General features: G+C 33.9%; 1 protein-coding gene across 1 annotated transcript in view; it reads right to left on the reverse strand.

Moving 5' to 3' along the window:
* Positions 1-689: 689 nt before the first annotated feature.
* MS3_00000154 (uncharacterized protein) overlaps positions 690-23,729 on the reverse strand; it is a 109,153-nt gene continuing 86,113 nt past the window's right edge. Inside the window, exons 31-40 of the mRNA XM_051208037.1 lie at positions 22,195-22,287; positions 19,493-19,597; positions 16,445-16,537; positions 14,037-14,399; positions 12,040-12,153; positions 10,776-10,856; positions 8,040-8,189; positions 4,853-4,992; positions 3,624-3,771; positions 690-1,638 (exon numbers count right to left, since the gene is read on the reverse strand). Of these exons, the coding sequence (XP_051069978.1) occupies positions 1,591-1,638; positions 3,624-3,771; positions 4,853-4,992; positions 8,040-8,189; positions 10,776-10,856; positions 12,040-12,153; positions 14,037-14,399; positions 16,445-16,537; positions 19,493-19,597; positions 22,195-22,287 (1,335 nt within the window). The 3' untranslated portion in view covers positions 690-1,590. The remainder of the gene's footprint in view (positions 1,639-3,623; positions 3,772-4,852; positions 4,993-8,039; positions 8,190-10,775; positions 10,857-12,039; positions 12,154-14,036; positions 14,400-16,444; positions 16,538-19,492; positions 19,598-22,194; positions 22,288-23,729) is intronic.

Raw genomic sequence — 23,729 nt, forward strand, 5'->3', positions numbered from 1 at the left:
CGATCACTGAAATGATATCCAGAGGTCTGTTTATGAAAATCCAACTTTAAGTAAACGAACCTCTGAAAATCCAGTATAAAACCTCATTGATCACATCTTTAACATTAATAGGAGGCTTGGATACGGATGATGATTTTTAATATTTGGCGGATAAATACTTAAATCTTTAGCATCACTGATAAGAAAAACGAGTGGTAACAATTTGGAAATGGATTTATTAAGATAAGGACATCCATTGGCCAGATACCATCAGTAACAACCTACTGCGGAAGAGAACAAACCAGCCTCCTGTAATTGAAGAACATATGAAACTGGAAACAACTATCAACTGATATCAAAGTTATAATTTTTAATACCAACGTCAAGACAGTCCTACTGTATGGAGCGGAAACTGTCCTGACGTTCGTATTGAAGATTATGACTTTGATATTAATTGATAGTTGTTTCGAGTTTCATCTGTTCTTCATTTGTAGTAATGCTGTCCTTTCTTTGTCAGTCCTTGTCTTTACGTCTGCATTGAACCCTCCTTGTTCACCGATTATGCTAACCAGATACGTGAAAGATTCAACATTTTCTAGAACTTCTCCACCAAATGTGATTAGGTTGGTTCTACTCCCTATTGTATTTGAAGACCTCTCTTTTTTCCCTTGTGCATATATATATATATATATATATATATATATATGATATATAAATGATTAAAATCATTAGAATTGAAACAAAAAACCACGCACTGATCAAGTTATTATTATCAGTTTAGTTATTTTAAAAAGTTCAAGTGTTCCATTAAACCGATCATAAATGATGTAACTGATAAACTATAAATATTAAACTTTATTTCGTAATTCGACATAATTATAAACTAGAGAGTGGCTCTGCAATAATAATAATAATAATAATAGATAATTTATATAATGCAAATGATATACTGACATGGATTTATAACCTTGACAATAATAATAATAATTGGACATTGATATCATATATGTTTAAATGCATTCAATATGTATATGTATATATATATTCAAGTGTTAAATACAAAATTATTAAGATATTTGACTACATAAAACCTTTGTTATATATACTATTATTATATGAATAATGATGATAAGGAATTAAAAGGGATATTATCTGTACAATTAAAAAAAGAAAAATGATAAGTAAATATTAATTCATGTTTAGTTTAAATTAGAAGAAAATAACAAAGAAAAAAAAAGAAAAAAAGGGACTGAAATAAACAAAGATGAGAGGGAAATCATCAAAATATAAATGACGATAATAATTAAATAAAAATTGAAATTTGAAATTAAACAATATAACTATGTTTAATATAATTAAAATGTCAATGGCTCAACAATAGATAGATAGATAGATAGAAGTGTGGATGGATAGATAGATAGTGTGGTTAGATAGATAGATAGATGTGTGGATAGATAGACAGATAGATAGATAGATAGAAGTGTGGTTAGATAGATAGATAGATAGTTAGGATAACAGATTACTGAGATGGATAGTTTTATTACTGAGTTGTAAAGTATAGTACGAATCGTGTAATTTTACTCAAAAAATTTATTTGAACTAAGTAAGAAATTATCGACGTGACATTTTTTCTTCTAAAAGCATAGCACGTGTATTACTCTAAAAGAAATAATACGGGAATAAAAAGAAAACATTAGATCATTAATAGATACTCTAGGAAAATTATATTGTACTGGCGGTCCCTAATGAGTCAATCAGGATTAAGAGAGTTGTTATATCCGAGTGAAGATTAAATTACGGGTAACTTCCAAGGACTATTCATAGACTAATATTCTATAAATATTCTTATTGTATAACAATTCAATAATTAGATTATGTATATCTATATTCCCCTTACTATAAGCTTTATTTTGATCTATAATTTATTATTATACGATTTACGGTTCTTAATCTATGTTCAGTTTATTAACTACTGCCTCCTATTTTATGGTACGTTGTGGTCTGTCTGATTGATATATAAACCGAGTATGTCTGAAATTAACGATTCCATTCGATTCATATTGCAGAAGCTGGTATTGTATTCTGGACTCAAGTGGACGGGCTAGGAGGACATAGGACCAATAAGGACGCTAGACTGCTCGTACCGGTTGAACGTCATTGGTTGGCATAGTGTGAAGATTTGTAGAAGTCGTATCCTGATTGGTGAATAAGTCGCGTGATAAAAATCCGGACATCAAGTCATAACAAGAGTTTCTTTTGTTTATTTTTTTTCTGTGTGAAATTAAAAGCTCAATATGGATTATAAAATTAAAGATTGACAATAGTCGACCACTAAAATGCCTTTTTAAAAAAATGATTAAAAAATATCACCTTTACAACCAGACAGTGAATATGCTGTAGTCTTGAAGTTAGATTACAAGAAATTTCTTCTGCTGATGAAGATTGTATGTTAAGTTGATTCAATGTGTAGCCAAGTGTGTTTATGTAGTTAGATAGTATTCTCACAATCTAGCTACCTACTGACTGTTAACATCAACGACAAGTTTCTTAAGTTTTGAAACAAAAAGGATAGTAAAGCATTATTTCATTATAGCTAATGTCAGTTCGTGATAAATAATCAAAACCTAATTCATAATCTTAATTAATTTCTTTTACCTAACCTTAACGACTTTGCATTACCGCTGGTATTAGTTGGTTGGGGTTTAGGGTTATAACTCTAACTCACAAACTAGCCCAACTGCTCGTGTGTGAAATTAATTGTTTTCCCTTATGATAAAGAATAAATTTACATGTAAAACACTATTTATGACATCAAGACTATTAGGCTGCCGTGGTTTTTATTGTTAATGGTTACATAACTAGGCAGAGTATCCTGAGTAGTCAATAAGTTGCTCAAGGCTATCAACATAGTATACTTTTTAAGACATTTTTAAACGTATGTAAACAATTGATGACAAAGAATGGTCATGGAAGGTATCGGTGGCACTAATGGTTGTTCATTTTGATAAGTTGGAGAAAATGTTTCATCCTCAGTTCTGTGACTCTTTACTCTAGTAGTACTTATCGATAGTAGCTTGAAAACCACTTGATATTGTTGCTGAATGGATAGATTAGATTTCTATATCATTCAAGTAATCCATATAACCTTCAACTAGAGTGCTAACAGACTGAACAGATGAATTTCAAATTAGATGAACCTATGCATAATATTAGTCGGTAGTCATTATTCAAGTGACTATACAATTTTGTCTAAGATAATCATAGGATTCGATATCTTAGTCGTACAGAAATTCAACCGAGGACTGAATAACCCAGTGATTCTTAGTTGGTGGCACAGTCTTTAATCCTGTGGTGAACATCAATCCCATCAATATTAGAAACACACCATATTGACAAGTACGAACGAGTATTCAGTATTCTTCTAACACCTTCCAATGACTGCCAATAAACATCTAACATCAATAAAAGATGTTTTAGAATGTCAGATCGATTAGACAAAAGTTGAAAAATACTTAAAACTGCTGGGATTCATCCAAGACAATTCCAGTTTATAATTTTGTGATAGTATTGAATCATTAGATTAAATGTGATCAGTTAAAATTATTAATGAAATATTTTTAAAAATAAATATTCAAGTGACATACAAGTTGTTTTTGTTGTTGTTGTAATTGATCCCGTTCAATTCGTAATTTTTCTAAAGCTTGATTAGAAGTTGTATTCTTTGGAGCAGTCAATTCCATTAAAGCAATATTAGCTTCTTTTTCACACAATGAAGCAGTAAGTGATTCCAGTCTGAAATGATTATACATCAGAGAATAAACAATTAAAATCTATATGAAGCATTAATTATGAATTTGAATTGTTAATGGTAAGAATTGATATTAAAATAGTAGTAAAATCAATGTATATGTATATGCGCACTCTCCAGGAATCCCATGCTAGGACAAAACGACTGTCGCCACTGCGTGTCATTTCGTTTCGCTCGTTTCTATTCGCTTCATTCACCTGATTGTCTGTCGAGATCAATGGTTGTAAAAAATATATGTAATATCTCGATAATGATCAATCACGTGATCTAACTGGAGTCAGATTCAAGGCCACTAAAATGCAGTGAACGAGAACAGAAGTGGAGACAACTGAATGTATCTGAGAACTATACAGTAAATACTTCATTTTCAAAATGTTAACGAATTGTCTCAAACTTGATTGTTCCTTTTGCAAATATCAGTCAATCATCTCAGACTTCATTATTCTTTTGTTTCCACACCAATTGTTCTTTGATCTTCTTAACCTTCTGCCTACAGGCATTTCACTTTCTATTGATGACGCATACTATTTATATCTTTCGACATCAATAACACACACCACAGCAATATTTAAACTTGTGTAAATGTAGTGTTCGGTTATTTAGTTACTCTGAAAAAGTCGCTTACATTATGTCACGAAACGTCTTCAGAAATACAATTTTTCTACTCATTGGGATATAACAAAAGATATTTCATGGAGTTCTAGTGAGAAGCCATGACCAGTGGAGTTTAATCGGGTTTGTTGTGAGATATTAACTCACTGATGACAATGGTGGACGGTGGCGCAACCTCGTGGATTAGTTGAAGCTAGACATTAACACAGCTGGATGCCAGCCAGCTCAATAGTCTAGTGGTTAAGAGTTCGCTGGAGGTACTGACAGGTTTTGGGTTCGAATCTCGTAAGGAAGGCTCGTGGATGCACACTGTTGAGAAGTCCTATACTAGGACGAAACGGCCGTCCAGTGCTTCCAGGTTTTCCATGGTGGTCTAGCTTCAACTGACTCATAAATTCACATATTAATTATTATGATCATACTAGTTAAAGAAAGATGTGTACATATACTTACTTGATTGTTAAAATTTCATCAGATTGATCTTCAACTTGTTTATTCAATGTGGCAATACGTTTGTTCAATTGTTCAATTTTATCTTTACAACCATTATGTTCAGCTTTTAATTTTTCAAGTTCAATCAATGATCCTTGAGCCTATTATTTATGAAAAATAGAACAATCATTTATAACTAATAAAATTTCATTTCAACTTAACTCATTAAAAAGTAATTCCATTGAAAAACTGAGTTTTAACTGTTATACTGCACCTTTTTTCAAGGTTGGATACTTATCGGAAGAGCGATGAATTACTTGGATAACATGACATTTATCACCAACTAGTGATCAATCAATTGTAAATACCTACAGGAGGTCAGTCGTGGTCCGGATAGCCCAGTGGTAACGTCTCTGACTGTGAAACTGGGTGATACAGGATTAAATCTGTCAGGGATTATCAGAATACAGGTACACCTTGCTGATGAGTGCCAGAATAGCACGAAACCTAGGTCCATGGTTTTCTATTGACTACCTTCAACCACCACCTTATCTCAATATAGTGCACACAATGTCGAGTAACCTAGACTGATGGCCACATTGCAATTCGGTCGATAGGATTCGATCTGTACTAAGTAGGATCTGACATACATGACATCGATCACCACCACCTCAGAATGATTAGATAGTGAACAGATGCTTTCGTCTAATTAAACGTTAATATAATAAACCCTGAATTATCAAAATTCAAAGTTATGAGATTAAAACAAATCAATATTACTAGAGATAAGATATCAGGCATTTTGTTCAGGTTGATAACCTTAATGTTTAAAAGAAATGAGATTATTATTGTTGAAGAACAATCATAGTGTTGATGATTTTAGGATATATGTTGAATCAACTGTCTTAAGAAATGACATCTATGGGTGTCTATCAACATTTATTTTTACACTAAACTGTTATATCCCGATGAGAATATTGAGTTGTAACCGTTGGGATCTAATTATGGACTAATACTATGTGTATAGTTTTATTGTATAATTGTTATGTAACTAATCTATTCATATTCATGTCCCTCTAATTATAAGCTTTATTTTGACCTATGAACTATTATTATAAGATTTACCATTCTTGAGTTATACCTTGTCTGTTAATTATTATCTCCTTTATTCACAGCCACATTTGGCTACGTCCTGAACAAATGTTGTTTTCTATTTCATGGTACGATGTGGTCTCTCTGGTTGGTATATAAACCCAGCATGTTTGAAATAAACGATTCATATTGCAGAGTTTGAGATTGGTGTTCTGGACTTAACAGGCTGTGCTAGGCAGGAAGCAGGACCGATAAGGACTCTAGGTTCCTCGTACGTATTTTGATCCAATCGATAATTCACTGCTCTCTAATTGGCGGTATCATCACGTTATACATTGATAGGAGCATAAACTCATAAGTTAATAACATAAACTGATGATGACCTCTCAATAGTTTTAGACTTAAATTATCCTTTTAAGATACATACTTCATTTCATTTCTCCCATAAAATGGGATATTATTTAATCAATAATTAGAAAGTGTGTAAATATATGTACGAAGGTACTGATGAAAATTTCTTAGTTTACAATAATAAAATCAGATAAACCTATTTGATATTAAAGAAACATCTTTTAGATTTTATGCTTTTATACTACTGAATACAAACATCATTTTGATATGAAGTTGTTTCAACAGTGTTCATTGAAATGGATGATTTAAATGATGAAGCTAACATCACCAACATCGAAGACCAACGAAACAGGTGGGCGTAAGTAAGTAAGTAACATTGTCTTTCTAAACAATAGAAAATCAGGATAAATCCCAGATACAAGTGATCTGTGAGAATTTCTCTATAAGTGATTAACATCATTTCAATAGAATTGGAAATCAGTATTTCACAATAAATCAGTTTACATGACTGTTATAATTTGTGACCGCCGATTAGAGAGCAGTGATTTATCGATCGAACCAAGGAGGCGTAAAACATGTGCGAACAGTCTAGAATCTTGATTGGTCCTGCTTTCCGCCTAGCCTAGTCAGTTAAGTTCAGAACACCAATCCGAGCCTCTGCGATATGAATCGTTATGTTTCAAACATACTGAGTTTATATACCAATCAAACAGACCACAACGTAGCATAAAATAGAAAATAACATTTGTACAAAATATGGCCAAATGTGGCTGTGAATGTAGGAGATAGTAAGTGATAAACAGGGCATAATTCAAAAATGGTAAATGATATAATAATAGTTCATAGGTCAAAATAAAGCTTATGATAACAGGAACATGAATATGAACAGTTTAGTTATTTAACAATTATACGATAAAAATGTAGGCATAGTATTGGTCCATAAAAGGATCCCAAAGTTACCATTCATTATGCTTACCGGGACCTAACAATGACATTGGATGATGTGATTATTCAATACTTTCCAATGATAACTGTTCCATTCTAACCAATATGATTCAACTTTTAGAACTGACAATAAAATCTAAATTTAAGATTGATTGATTAAGTTCAATTAACGCTAAATGACTAAACAAAGGTAAGAATAATCACTACACAATTAAATAACCAGTTGTAAACAATTCATTCTCATAGAACGTCAATTGTGAGATGAATAACTTAATGGTAATAACCCAGTATGTGAATTAGAGTGTTCTCGTTTCAAATCTTACAAGAATTATCAGTACCATCAATAATTTAAGTATGATTTTTTGATGAACCCTAACTAGCATGAAACCTTTGTAAAGTATAGTTTTATTTTGACTACTTCCAAACAATTCAGGAATGAAACATGAAATGTTATTCACTTGGTATTGTTTGGCTTGTATCTTCCCATTGAGGTTTTAAGACTGCAATTGATCAGTCTGTTATTGGCATATGTGCATATTAGGTGTATGCCTTGATATTGCCTTAATTCATAAGCTTTTATAAGCAACAATGGATAGTGGCTAGCAATGGAGTCCAGGATGAGCGTTTCATCCCATTGTACAAGCAAGTGGCTATCAGGACTCAGTAACTAAGTGGATAACACGATAGCGTTTAAGGCTAATGGTACTAGGTTCGAGTCCCAGGGTGAACAACAACTCTGAGATGTCAAACTGGATTCTACTGCTAGCCACTAGTCATCTTTGTTTATAAAATCTTATTATTCAAAAGTTGTATTTTTTACTTGATCCGATCGTAATTGTCGAATAACACGATCTCTTTCTTCTAATCCAATTCTTTGTTCATCTAAAACTTGATTTAAATTAGCAGTTTCTTCTTCAAATCGACGTAATTGTGATTGCATTGCTTCAATACGATGTATATGCTTTTCTTGCTAATCAATAAAATGTATAACAATAATAAAATAAAATAGATTCATTTGAATAACTTAAGTATTAAGGTTAATTCATCATTATGGTATCATTTGTAATTATTATTATTATTATTATTATTATTATTATTATTATTATTATTATTATTATTATTATTGTAAGTTCTTTAAAGAGTTTCCACATACTTGGAGAGTTTATGCAAGACAAGAGTTTTTGAGTAAACATGCAGTTGAGATGTATAATCCATAGGTTTATCAGACGATTTAGCTTACGAACTTCATTGGAGTTTTTCTCATTGTACATTCTTTCTTCCACTCTCCGTAGTCGTTTTAGTTATGAAGATGTAAGTTGATCAAAACTTACAAAAATGGTTTCAGTGGGACAACAAATATCAAAAACAGAATTTAAGGTGACAAATGATAACATCAGTAGTGATTTCCAGTGAGTCATCTGTAACTAATTCCCAGTTAGTCGTATGAAACATGTTTGTTAGATTTCGGATATTTTCTTCTGAGTAATACCTATATTTGACTTTCTTGATTTGATGTAAGATTGTACTCTTCCCATGCTTTCCATATAATTTAGGTAGAACATGAATTATACAGTGATCCGAGCTAGACAATGGAGCACGTTTACGAGTCGCATATACACACACATCATTAATGAAAACGAAGTCTAAATGAGCATTTAAACGGGTAGGAAAATCTACTACATTTTGATGACCTAGTGACGTGAGGAAGCTACAGTCACATGAATTGAAATCACCACATACAACTGAAAGTGAATCACTGAAGGCGGTAACAGCGGACTCAGTGAACTCATCAGCGAAAACAGATAACGCCGATGACGTGCAGTCTGGAATCACGTAGATATTGGTAACATAAACATATTTGTATTGGCTCAGGTGTTTTGGACGACATCTTAGAGTTAGACAGTCGATAAAGTCATTTGAAAACTTAAAACACACAAACGATGATCGACACCAGTTTATGTTTACAAACGTAGCTATACCGCCACCACACCTCTTTTTATTGTTTGGTCGATCCTGACGATAAATTTTGAAATTACGTAGTGATACTAGACAGTCGTCCTGTAAATCATTTAACCAAGATTCTTGAATTGTGATGACACCACAATTACGATACATATTTTGACTTGGTAGGAATTCCAGATAGTCCACTTTGTTGATTAGTGATCGACATTTAAAATTTAGCAGCTCGGGAATCGACATACGATTAATATTCATTCTCTTTAATGCATATTGCCAACCACGACGATGTCTTTTATAGTACTTTTTTGTAACTTGTGCAGCGAAATGTCGTAGGCTTTTCATAAACGCGCCTGTATAGGTTATGTGATTAATGGACATAATGAGAAGTTAAAACAAAATGAAAAGAAGCGGATAACTTGTTGAAATAATTAGATGACAGAAACAGGTAGCCCAGATATTCAAGCAGGCCGCCGTTTTTTTGCATGCATTCAAATCCATTGCCATTCATTCAATTCACAAACATGCTGTATAGTGTACTAATGAAAAATTGTATTTTATAAATTCATCATATATACGTATCATAGCTAATCATCATAACGACAAACCAATCAAAGTAGATAAAGTAACTTAAAGGTCACTTAATAATAATAATAATATACAGCCATGCTAACTTACATAATAATGAATTTCCATGAGCTTATCATAACTGAGTATTCAAAAAAATGGTGTAAAATGGCTAAAAACAATATGTTATACGGTAGTAGACAAGAGATGACGGTATTCAAAGAAAAGAATTAAAATGAACTGTACTGGGTTCGAGTATGAGAATGAACATCAACTGTGAGATGTAGGTACATCTAGATGACGAGTGTGAAATAGAATGAAACGTGCATCCTGGATTCCACTGCTAGCCGCTATCCGTCTTTGCTTATAATAATAATGTTTATTATTATTATTATTACATCTTCACCCAACTGCGTCACAAGGCAATCCTTCATTTAGAATCCTCAAGGTCAAAGAAGAAGAGAAAGACCAAACAACGCATTACGCCAAGAAATAGAGACAGACATGAAAAGAATGATCAACAATTGGATAGGACTGGAAAGGAAGACTGAGGACAGAGTGTGTTGAAGAATGCTGGTCGGTGGCCTATCCTCCACTGGGGGAGTAACAGACGAAAGTGAGTAAGTAAGTAAGTAAGCAAGTAATTGTTATATCTTTACACATTTAGATCCCAATATTTCCGTAGATTCTCGAGTCAGCACAATGACTCGTTTTTTCAAATCTATTTCATCAGTAAATATGAGATACCTCCCTTATATTTTACAAATTGTCTACTAACATACATACTAATTAGCTACCAAACCATTTTCACGATGATGATGATGATACTGAAAAAGAGATTTTTCATTGTTTAAATTATAAATGATAATAATGAATTATACAGTTCTTAGGTTGGAACATTCATGACTTTCACCACCACCACCACCAACAACAACAACAACAACGATGACGACTACGACGACGACGACAAAACATACTGATCCATGTTATAAAACGAACATTCAATACATATATACATAAGAAATTAACCTACACATTCTTTTTCTATACGATTAATTGCATCTTCACGTTTACTAATTTCTTTTTTCAACGTATCAATTTCCACTTTTAGAGGCTATTTGAATAGATGGAATATAATACAAATAGTATAATAAAACATAGAATGAACTTATCATTATTGTAAAATATAAATGTATACAAGATGTTTCATTGCATAATAATCATAATCATAATTCTTCTTAGTTTCTTATGATTGGTTAGAGTTTCTTAGAAGAGTGCACTTTCATAGAATGGGGTTGTTACCCACATGCTGGCAGTAATCCAAGTAGAATTCCAAGAAGAGTTCTATGATTCTTTAGGCAAGATTAACTTATAATAACTCAGTCAGTCAGTTAATCAGTCAATCAGGCAAATATATTCATCGGTACAAGTTGCCACACCTCATTAGCACAACAAGATGAACACCGGATTCATAGGAGTGGTTAAGTCAATGGTGGTAATATATAAAAGAAAGATTGCATATAAGGATATAGTACAGAAAGAAAGATATGAAGCGATTTTAATCTCATAGTTTAAGGGAAGACAGAGTATGTATAAACCTACGCGATTGTTATCGATTCTGAACCATTTCACCAAGAGTCTCCAACCATTGGTTACGATAGTCACGCGGACCCCAACCAAATAGTCTGCATCTACCAACATGACTCAGACGAGAAGTAGGTGACTTCAAGGACTGATGCCACGTTTTGGTTTGGCCGCCCCTAACTTTCTTCCAACCATCCCCAACACCTATTACTATTGCACGTTGTGGTAATCGGTGTCCAGGCATACGTAACACGTGGCCCAACCATCTCAGTCGATGAAGATTAACAACCTCATCAACTGATTTACTATCATTCCCTAATACCCTGCGTCTAACCTCACTATTACTCACCCGGTGATCCCAGCAGACGCCAGCGATATTTCTAAGGCATCTGTGATCGAGTACCAGTAGCTTATGAGTATCTTCTACTCTTAATGGCCATGTTTCGCTGCCGTAAATTAAAACAGAACGGACTGCCGTGCACTATACTCGTCCCTTAATTGATTGACAGATATCTCGCCTGCGCCATAGGTGACGTAATGAAGACTAAACAATGAATAATCCCATATAAAACACTCTGCTAATAATCTCATCACATTATATATACAATCCATAAAATTGTGGATTTGAAATTCATTCAGTGTTGTTAATCATCTATCTTACATTTGTTATAAATTTCTAAAAAGAAAACTATTTGACAAATATAACTACTCACTGATCCTTTCAATTTAGAACCTGGTTCGATAGGACCTCCAAGCTCTTCAATTTGCACACGTGCATTGTTTAGCTCTTTTTGCAAATTGATTATTTCTTCAGATTGATTTCGAAGCTGAAATAAAAAATTATAAAGATTTCGTTAGCATAGAAGAATTGTAGAAGTTTTTTTAAATTTGCAGTTAACAACTATTGAAATCGTAATGAAGAGAGTTTAGTCATGATGCAATAGGACAATAGGACAGTGATCAAAATGTAACGTGTATGTCAAAGAGATGAACACCCTATATTTAATGACTGGAGAAGTTGTTTATGTAGATTACCGAAACTCCTTACATGACGACTTAACAACTGTCCTATGCTCCTTGGCTTCTTAACTAAAGTCAATTTGTAATGTGATATACAAAATCTTATTATCATAAGAACAAATTACATATTAATTATCATGATTGTGAACATTTTTATCATATAAATACATAAATCGAATGATCATGACCAATTCGTGTATTTACACGTCAATAGAACCCGCCATTTATTTTCTGTATGACCTTGTCCACTACATCAGGTTAATCAATCGAATACAAATAAACTATATAGGTTTGTTTTAATCATCTTGATATTTCTGAATTCAAGCTGAATATGTCCCCGCCAAGTCGGTCATTATTCAAATTCATGAGAAAGCTTTCAGGTTATTAATACTCTTCTGTTAAAGTTTTATTAGTGTTAAAACGATTAGGGTAGCAAAGTCACATTTTATGAATGCTCTTAAATCGTTCTATTTCAGATAAACTATTATTGTGACTTGAGTAGATTTTCTGAAAACAGGAATCTATAATAATATGGAACAATTCACTGTGAACTGAATAATTGCTGGGAACATGTTTAGTGAGATTAGATGGTGGTTGGAGGTAGTCGTCAGGAAACCCTGGACCCGGCTTTCGTGATACTTGGCACTCGTCAGCAAGGTGTGCCTGCAATCTTGAGGAAACTGGTGGTCCCTGGTGGATTCGGTCTCGTGTCACCCAGACTCACAGTCAGAGACGTTACCACTGAGCTATCCGAGCCGTGACTAACCTCCTGTAGGACTGAGATGTAATCACAATTGATTGATCACTGAGTGGTGATCAATGTCATGCGTGTCTAGTCGATCGATAGCATTCGATCTGCACTAATAAGGACTCGGATAGCTCAGTGGTAACGTCTCTGACTGTGAATCTGGGTGACACGAGATCGAATCCGCTGGGGAGCACCAGTTCTCTCAAGATTACAGGTACACCTTGCTGACGAGTGCCAAGTATCACGAAAGCCGGGTCCAGGGTTTCCTGACGACTACCTCCAACCACCATCTAATCTCAATGTCGAGTCACCTAGACTGGTGGCCACATTGCAACATGATCGATAGCATTCGATCTGCACTAATAAGGACTTGACATACATGACATTGATCACCACCCAGTGATCAATCAATTGTAGAAACATGTTTATTATCATTCATAGTGTAGGGCCTTTGAAATGTCACTGAGACCTAGCCAAATCATCCAGCAGTTGAGTCACTGAATATCGAAAAGATCATCGATCCCTTTTAAAGTCAAGGACAAGCAACGTGCATCAGTTAATCGTATGCTATGGACTGGCCCATGCGGTGGTGATCTCACTATCTTCAAAACAGCCATTGTACTTTGATATGACAAAAAAACGTAATCTACATTAAATGCTGACCGCAAGGTGTGACTTCAAAGTTAGATAATTCATCACATCATTCCCGTCTAATTACAGTAGGCCCTCAATCATTCGATAAAGATCATCAACGTTGGTGATCTACAATAGCTTATTTAAGGAATAATAATGTGAACTACTTCAAAGATAGACGATTATTTAACATGTCAGTTTATTATTAAGTATATCACCTCATATAATTCATTGACATATTATTTCTATAGTGTCAGTAAGTTCATTGAATTTATTAGAGAACTCTCTGACTTAAAACAAGAAACTTACATGAGTATTTTCCAATACATCTAATGCTCTCGTTTTTTCATCTAATTCTTGTTGTGTATGCCTTAAATCTTCTTGTAATGAATTTATTCTTTCTTCAAGTTGTTGTTTAATCACTTGAGAATCTTTTAATTCCGCGTGTAAAATATTCAATGTTTCAATTTCTGATTCTTTTATTGTTTCATGTGTATCAGTAATTTTTAATTCAAGTTCTTTATTACGTTCTTTATATAATTGTAATTCTTGTTTCATTTGATTTGTATTCGCTTGTGATGTACTTAATTCAATAGTCATTTGTTCTATTCTTCTTCCTTGATTTTGATATTCTCTATTTAATTGATCTAATTGTAATTGTAAGTGTTGCACCTGGTAAATAATTATGCACAATAAAGCAATTAATGAAATGAAACCAAAATTACATATATATTTTTGTAAGCAATGATGAATAGTGGTTAGCAATGGAAACCAGGATGCGCGTTACGTCCTATTTGGGACTCGTCAGCTGGATGGATGTACCTGCATCTCAGAGTTGATGTTCACTCTGGAAATCGAAGCCAGTACAGTTCGTTTCAAACGCCATCGTGTTATTCACTCAGCTACTGAGTCCTGATAGCCACTTGCTTGTACAATGGGGTGAATTTAAATTCACTTGGTATTGTTTGGCCTGTATCTTCCTATTGAGGACGAAACGCACGTCCTGGATTCCACTGCTAGCCACTATCCATCATTGCTGACAAAAAGCTTGTGAATTAATGCAATATCGAGGCATACGCACAATATGCCCATATGCCAATAACAGACTGATGAATTGCAGTCTTAAACTTCAATGGGAAGATTCAAGCCAAACGATACCAAGTGAATAAAATTATATATACTTTATAATGCAAACTACTATTTTTTGTTTTGAGTAGTTTAATAATGATCGAGCAAATTATGTAGTCAAGTAGATTCCTACAAATATTTCTATTAAACCACAAGTTACCTAAGTGTAACTATAAGAGAACTGTAGTCACAAAATTTCACCAATTGAATAATATTGTAACAGAATGAGTTGGAAGTATTAAGAATTCACTTGAGCTTTCTTTCGTAATATTTAATACTCTCTAGAGTTTATAAATTGTTTCGTTTTCATGTGGCTTCCTTGGTGACCACCTTCAAGCACTCCACACTAAAATTGTTACTTTATTCACTAGTGCTAACTTCATCTACTAGAACAATACGTGCTAATCAACATACTAATTTGTCCATATCCATTTACTCAATTGTAGATTGTTTGATAATGTAATGGTTAAGAACATATTCTTCACTGAAATGTTTGTTTTATGCTTTAACTCGAGTAATATTAAATTCAGTTTATTTTGTTTAGTCAACCACAGTTTTGGATTAAACCTATTTAGTTGTAAGATTTTCTTAGAATCGTATTAATTATGATATCAACATTGACATATCCACCGAATAGAAACAAAGTTTGTATTGAACAATTAGAAAAAAATTATAAACCCTTCATGTTATAAGCAAAGATGGATAGGGACTAGCAGTGAAATCCATAACGCGCGTTTCTTTCTATTTCAGGCTCGTCAGCTGGATTTATCTCCACCTCATAGTTGATGTTCACTCACACATACACAGTATGTACATATGTCAATAAGAGACTGATCAATTACAGTCTTAAACGTCAATGGGAAGATTCATGTAAGCAATATCAAGTGAATTTAACCTTCATGTTATAGTTCTTTTCAACCAAATATATATATATATATATATATATATATATATATATATATATATATTCGGAATTGAAATATGATACTGCTTACTCATCTATATTTTACAAATAGCTGCTGAATGATCTGGGATTGAACTTAACGCATATTTACATTTGCGAACTTGGAAGAACTGAAGCCCACTGCCAAATTACTATAATGATATTTAAACATGTAGTATCAGTTGCTATGTCCAGCTCATATACATTATTCTAAACTTCTGGACAGGTCAATTTATCCATTCTTCTTGAGTCACGTTTTGACCTTGCTAACTGTTCACTTATCAAACCCGACTATTTTTATATGAGCGTATATTTGTTAACATCTTATTCTATTCATCACATGTCTATAGCGTATTTTTATGTAACTATAAGTAATGATAAGGCTTGATTAAATGGAGTAGGCTCAAATGCGTTCTCCACTGCGTGTCATCTCGCTTCGCTATCTTCTCTTCGCTTCATTTCTCAGACTTATTTTAATTCTGTTATAAACTAGCGCGAGTTAAGTCGATAAATATGTACGACGATAGAAGACATGTATATTTTAATAACATTGATACTATCCAATTGGACTCAGATGTAGAGCCATTAAAAACGCATCATAAATATCATGAAACTAAATGCAGATAATTACGATAAGTCAACTCACTTCATTATGACTAGCCTTTATTTCATTACGTAATTGATTACATTCAAATTCTGATTGTTGACAACGCTTTAATTCATCTGCTTGTTGTTGAGTCTTTTGTGAAAATTAAAAAACAAACAACGTTAAGTGATGAGAAGTAACAACATAATACTATCATATTATGAATCCGTCAAGGAGCACCAGTTCCCTAACGATTACAGGTACACCTAGCTAGCGAGTCCCAAATAGCACAAAACCCAGGTTCGTAGTTTCCTGTTGACTACCTCCAACACCATATTAAAAAAACTCCTCATATATTTATGAATAGAACGGGTAGTAAATTTATTTATAACGGATATTTCATTTCAATAGTTGGAATCATGAGTCAATTAAAGCTAGAACATTATGCAAAACTTGGATGCACTGGATGGCCGTTTCTTACTATATTAGGACTCCTCAGCAGTACGCATCCACGATCCTGACTCACGGGACTCGAACACAGGACCTATCAGTCTCGCACACGAACGCTTAACCACTAGACCACAGAGCCAGACAGCATCAAAACGATGTTAATGTCTAATTTCAACCAATCCACGAAATTGATTGAAATATCCATCATTGTCATCAGTGAGTTACTATTATCTTACAACAGACCCGGTTGAACTCCACTGATCACTGCTTCTCACTAGAACTCCAGGAAATACCTGTTGAAGTCAGTCACTAATGAGCATATGTTCATTCCATAATTTTATTTATTTTGAATTAAACATTATTTATTTATGGTTTAGAAATTTCTTTCAGTTTTATGCAAAGATGAATATTTAAGTCAAAGAGGGGATACTGATCATTTGAGATGCTCCATTATCATCCCCAGATAATCTCCTTAGTAATCTCATATTGATGGTTTTGTGTCTATAATTAAATATATTAATGATTTCACTTGTTATCATCTTCCTATCTCGTTGTTTTATTTTGGATATGATACACGAAAGAACATGCTGTCTGAGTCATCTGATACCGTAACCTCTTCAAGTTATTGAATCAGTCTGTAAACAAACTAATATCTCAAGATCCTAAACAAATTAACGGAATATCCATTTTAATGTTGTGTCAAAATCGACCGGTGATGAAATCTAACCTTCATTTGATCATAGAAATAGCTGAATCTACATGATCAGAACAGATTAACTTCTTTTCAAAGCTTGTTCTCTTACGAAAGATTTTGAAGTTGTTGCATTTTCAGATCTGAATAGCTTAATCATGTAGCCTCTTTTATCGATATAAAATTCTAAAAGAATAAAACTTTTGAAATACCTCTATAAGCTTACTGGTGAACAACATGTTTTGTGAAAAAAAATACTTTGGATAATTATATCAGTGACTAAAAGAATCTTTACTATTCGATGTTTGAAGTTAGTTGACAGGAAATCTTGGATTTAGGTTTCGTGTTAGTTGGCATTTATCATTAGGGTGTGCTTGGTATGTTGAATGAACAAACTTTCTCTATGTTCTGAATAAATCTGTATTGACGCCTAAAAACAGGAAAATTGGTGACAGGATTTCGAATAATACAGGCAGATTCAGTTCCATCAAGATTCTAGATACCCATCAGTGCAAGACTATAATTTATGGACGACCTTTGAACGAATCTTGAATGACCTTGAATGATATTAGCCAATCAGAAAGCAGTTATCATAGAGCAAAAATATATTATATAAAACCAAAGAATTAACGTAGATACAATTCTTTTACATGGTTCAAAAAACGTATCAAAGTTAGAAAGAGTTTCAGAGGTTCTAAAATCGTAATGCATACGGTTTAGGAAATCACCAATATGGCTTCATAATTAATGGCCTCTTGAGTCATGATAAGGTCGCAAAAACTCTTTCAACCTCAACTATATACCTTCAATATTGTTAGTGTGAATTCCAACTGTAGGATTAACAAAATTGCACTTGTGAATAACGACATGATACACATAACCAAGTCTACGTAGGCAACTGTACGCTCTCCAATCATCTGTATATATTGTAGTGCGCTAGCTGCACATATTCCCGTATAATTGGTATTATTGTCGTTGCCTGTCGGTTTGTAACCGTAAACATGCAGGGAGGTACCAAATAGATATACGCCACACAAATCATTCAATTTATGTGAGGGCTAGGATACTGCCCGAGTGCCCAAACGGAAGCGGTTTCTAACCCGTTGGAAGTGTCTCTTTTAGGATGACCTATCATATATTTCAAGGACCTGTGAGGTATATTTATGGAAGTGCTACTTATCTAGTCTTCTTTAATACTGCGTTCTCTGTTCAGTTTTCCTTTCCTAATTACTGTTTCGTCCATTTCAACGATTCTCCTGACTCCCCCAAACGACTCTATTAAGCCTGTCATTTTTATTGCACATATATCACGACAATACTCGTACATTGTTCTGTCGAAGCTTCAGTAACATCTGCAATGATTGCAGCTAGTGTGATTGATGCTTCGACTATTCAATTCACAACAATTATGATGATTTGCATTAGTCTCAATCTGGATCGTACTAAAAAAGATCCTGTCCTAAAAGACCTTTTCCCCCAACATAAATAACATCTAAAGACAACCTCATCACGGTAGTCTGCGCATGGTACAGTAGTCATTTGATTACTGCTGTCACAAATAAAGAAACTTCTTGGTAGTCCCATATGCTGTAGCCGCTAAATTATACTGTCTTCTCTAAAATCCGCTGTAAACTGATCGTACATGAGCATCGGATACTGAAATTGATGCTGTAACATATCTTATTGGTTCGTCCATAAATTATAGTCTTGCCGATCTGTTGATCAGTCAAATAAGCGTGGTATTGCTCAAGCTACAGTAAACATCACCATAGCAAAAACATTACTGCCGATAAACCCATCATATCACTAACTAGTCCTAGGATTCAATTGAAAAGTACAAGCTCATTCTATCTAATATGATCTAAGCTGTCTAACAGCTTAACGAATATATCTCTTAATGAATATAAGTATAAATTATTATGCAAAACCTTTAAGAAAGAAAAACAAACATTTCCTTATATATTTACATGTGATTCTGCCATATTTAGTCGTTGTGACATTTCATTGATACGTTGTTCAAGTTCTGAACAATATTGCCGTACATTGTTCAATTGATTCACTGCATTTTCAAGCTAAAATACATTTTTTTAAATAAAAAAAGAAAGAAACAGGAAAGAGTTGTAGTGACCTATTTTTATCAAGAGAACGCGATTGGTTTAATGAAAATAATAATTATTATAACCACTTGGTACCAGTGATTGTTTTACTGTACTTGTTTGTTTAACTTTACTAAAGACATTCTTTAACTCCGCCTGGAGTCCCTCCGGGGGCTACTGCCGGTCCCAAGCCCGGATAAAAGAGGAGTGTTGGGCATGGGGTTAGCGTCCCGATCCCGTAGAAAACTAAGTCGCTAAAAAAACGCTAACCAGAAAAAATTGCATTCTTTCCTCGTTGATTGTGACCTTGCACGAAACCGGTTACGCTTAGTAACCTCACTTGTAACCTGGCACGATCTCGGTATTCTTTCGATACCACGAGATCGTCAATAAATACATCTCGACTACGGCCATCAACTGCCTTCTGGTATTTGGCCTACAGGGGATCTTATCGGTTAACTGGCACGTAGTCTTCCTGTAGTAGTGATCATAGTCAACCGCGACTCGACGCCACACTACAGAGTAAACATTTAATAGGTGAAAATTCTAAGAAGAAAACGAATGAAGGTTATTTTCTAATAGATAGATCTGTAATATTTGAAACAGTTGATTGTGAATTAATAGTATCTGGTTCATTCATCAAATGTTATTCTGTTTTTTTCTAATACATGAGATCATGAGTTAATTGAAGTTAGAAAGCTGTGAGCATTGGACGGCCATTTTGTTCTACTTTGGGACTTCTCAACAGTGCGCATCCACGATTCCGTCTCGCAAGATTCCAACCCAGGACCTCTAGACCACTGAGCTGACCCGCACTCAACAATGTTGATGTCTAATTTCAACTAATCCATGAAATTGATCGACACATTCAACATTGTCTTCAGTGAGTTACTATATCACAACAAACCCAGTTGGAATCTACTGGTCACTGCTTCTCACTAGAACTCCAAGAAATACCTATTGAAGCTAGTCACTAGTGAGAATATGTTGATTAATATCAGAAGGGGTTCTTTGTGGATATTCTGGTTGTTGAAAACGATCTATGATCATGAATGTTATGTTGTTCATGAACTACAGTAAATGGTCAAATAAATCAAATAATATGTTTACAATACATATTTATTATTTGGTTAGTTTGTGATATTCATGGTCCACCTTTGTGCTGTGTACCTGTATGGTTGCGCTACAGGATTGAGCCTATATGGTATCTGACTCTCCTGTGAAGTGGGGTTCAGGTGTACTGCTAGGATTATAAATTTTAAGCCTGGGTAGTGTCTGGCTCACGTGCAATCGGGATTGAGCCATACTGTTTCGGTTGTCAAATGAAATACTAGATGGTGTCCGGTTCTTTTGTAAAATCACCCTAGCCTATAAGGGTATATTATATTATATAACTTATGATATTCAGATATTTTTCCTGATCGTAAACTTCTACCTGACCTGTTAACTGTTTCCATAGTTTTTTTCACTTAAAAATTACATTACATTAATAATAAACCTATTTGTCTATTTAATACACATTAGGATTTGTTATTTATGTCCTATCATGGTCTCGTATTGCATAGATACTAGGGTCATCAAGGTTTAAAATTCTGGTGATTACAGAGTAGTGCATGCTGCTCATTTAGTCTTTCTAGCTTTTTAATTGGTAGTTTTAAGAGCGATTTAGAATAAGATATAGGAAATTGATCATTATGGTAATATATAGTAAAAAGTGTTACGTAATTAATTATTGATGGGTATAGAAGTAAAATAACTCCGCCTAGAGTTCCTCCGGGGGCTACTGCCGGTTCCATGCACGGTTAAAGGAGGAGGGTTGGGCATGGGGTTAGCGACCCCATCCCGTAGAAAACTAACTCGCTAAAAAACGCTAACCAGAAAAATAGAAGTAAAATGTTAAAATGGTGGGGAAGATTTGTAGCTCAGTTGGATGATTTAGGTGAAGTTTTGTTCTCTGGGTTCGATGGTTTGATCGTAGAGTTTTCATTGTTCTTCCAAACAATATCATCAGCACAAACTTCACATAGAATTGAAATGTTCGAGTTTTTCCACATGTAACTCACAGCTATGGACACAAATTCAACTGGAAAAATGTTAAGATCTTGAATAGTGGGAATACTAAAAGCACCAGAGAAGCTCAGCACTCAGTTCACTCAGAAATCAACAAACACATTGATATTGATCCAATCTATCAACCAATCAGAAAAATCATGGACAAATAATGGACCAAGAATCAAACCAAAGAAAGATACAATCAAAATAAAGAGGTGTATAATGACAGGTTAAAAGCCAATAATAACTAGTTAAGATCAAGGTTTATGGGACAAACTGGAAGTTATATGTGCAGAAATTGGAACAATTCACTTCTACCTGATGACGTCGTTCAGAAGAACAATGAAAGCTCCACGATCAAACAAACCAGCTCAGTGAACAAAACTCCACTTAGAAATTAAATGTATGATAACATGAATAATGAATAAATCTTTATTTAGAATAGACTAGATTGTTAGTTATTTCAATTGATGATAATCTAACCAAAAGAAAATGTTTTATAAATCTTTGAAAAAAATCACCTGACTTGTTTTCTCAATCAACAGTTGTTGTGTATGGGTCAGTCTATCTTTTGCTTCATCCGATTTCGTTTGAAGTTCGCGTTGAGTCTTGATCTAAAGAAGATCACATAAACAAGATGAATGTAATTTATAAGTATTTTTATGCATATATTGTTATATAGTAGGCGATCAAACATTAATCAGAATATATATTCTTTAGAGTGTATCTATACTTAGGAATGGGATTTAGACGATTATATACACAAGAACCTTCTGGAGACAGACACACACACACAGAGGGAGAGAGAGAAATAACGAATGAGTATGTTGGTATCACTGCAATCGATTGCCAGTTACATCACACAAGTTTCTAGAAAGGTAATATTGGCTATCCCAACTTAAAAGTCTATATTTTCTCGAACTACTCAATCTCATGTTATGTCAGCTAGTCAGTCAGTTAGCTACAACGAAGGATCAGGTACATATGTGCATCGGTTCGACCTGCCGTACCGCATTAGCACAACAAGATGAACACCAGATTCATAGAAGTGGTTAAGTCAATGGTGGTAATATATAGAAGAAAGATTGCATATAAGGATATAGTACAGGAAGAGAGAATTAGTCCGTAGAAAGAAAGATATGAAGCAATTTTAATCTCATAGTCATGTTATGTAACTTGATTTGATGTAGTACCTTGATCTCAATATGTTAAAGATGATGAAATATAGCACATTATTTAATTTGTATAAGTTCTATCGTTTCATCACGGTAATGTAACTTACATATACAAAGTTGAATACGAGAGTGATTGAGGATGAGTATATTTCATGTGTTACAAAATACCTGATTGGGTTAAAATGATGCATTTATCGAATAGAGTTGCTTGAATAAATGTACAACAAGAAATGCTGCAAGTGGATGAGAAGTAATTTTTGAAGTATTCACCTCTAGCTTTGCTTACGCTACTACAACACCTGTCCCAATCAACACAATCAATGTAAGTTGACAAGATCATTCACTGGTTTACTCAACTTCAGGATCAAACACTCATTCGTTTCACGATATTCTGCTAAGACTTTCAAAACATTCATGGTGGCATACTATCAACCCATTTATTTCTTCAACTAATGAAAAAACTGTATATCATGGTTACAAAGTCATACAATGAGAATTGGTGAACATTATGCCCATCTTTTGAGAGGTAGATATTACATATTTCTTATTGGACCTATAGCAACTCACGTGCAATTGAGTCTGTTCACATTTAATTTGGTTAAGTCATTTTGTTAACTTATTAACGAACTGAGTCATCCGTACAACAACAACAACTTATCTATTACATTGTATCTTTTTTATTGTTGAGATTGTATGAACGTGTATGCTTGAGCATTGCTTCCTGCCCACGCATTTATTCACGCTACTAGCCTTACTACTAACCGCTGAATTGATTCGATGATTCATTCATTTCACTATGTGTATATATGTCCATGTTATTCATGTTCATTGCTCTCTCTCGCTTAAGTGTACTCGCTTACTCGTACTCATATTCGCTGACT

Source organism: Schistosoma haematobium, chromosome 3, assembly GCF_000699445.3.
Source record: "Schistosoma haematobium chromosome 3, whole genome shotgun sequence".
Taxonomy (NCBI): domain Eukaryota; kingdom Metazoa; phylum Platyhelminthes; class Trematoda; order Strigeidida; family Schistosomatidae; genus Schistosoma; species Schistosoma haematobium.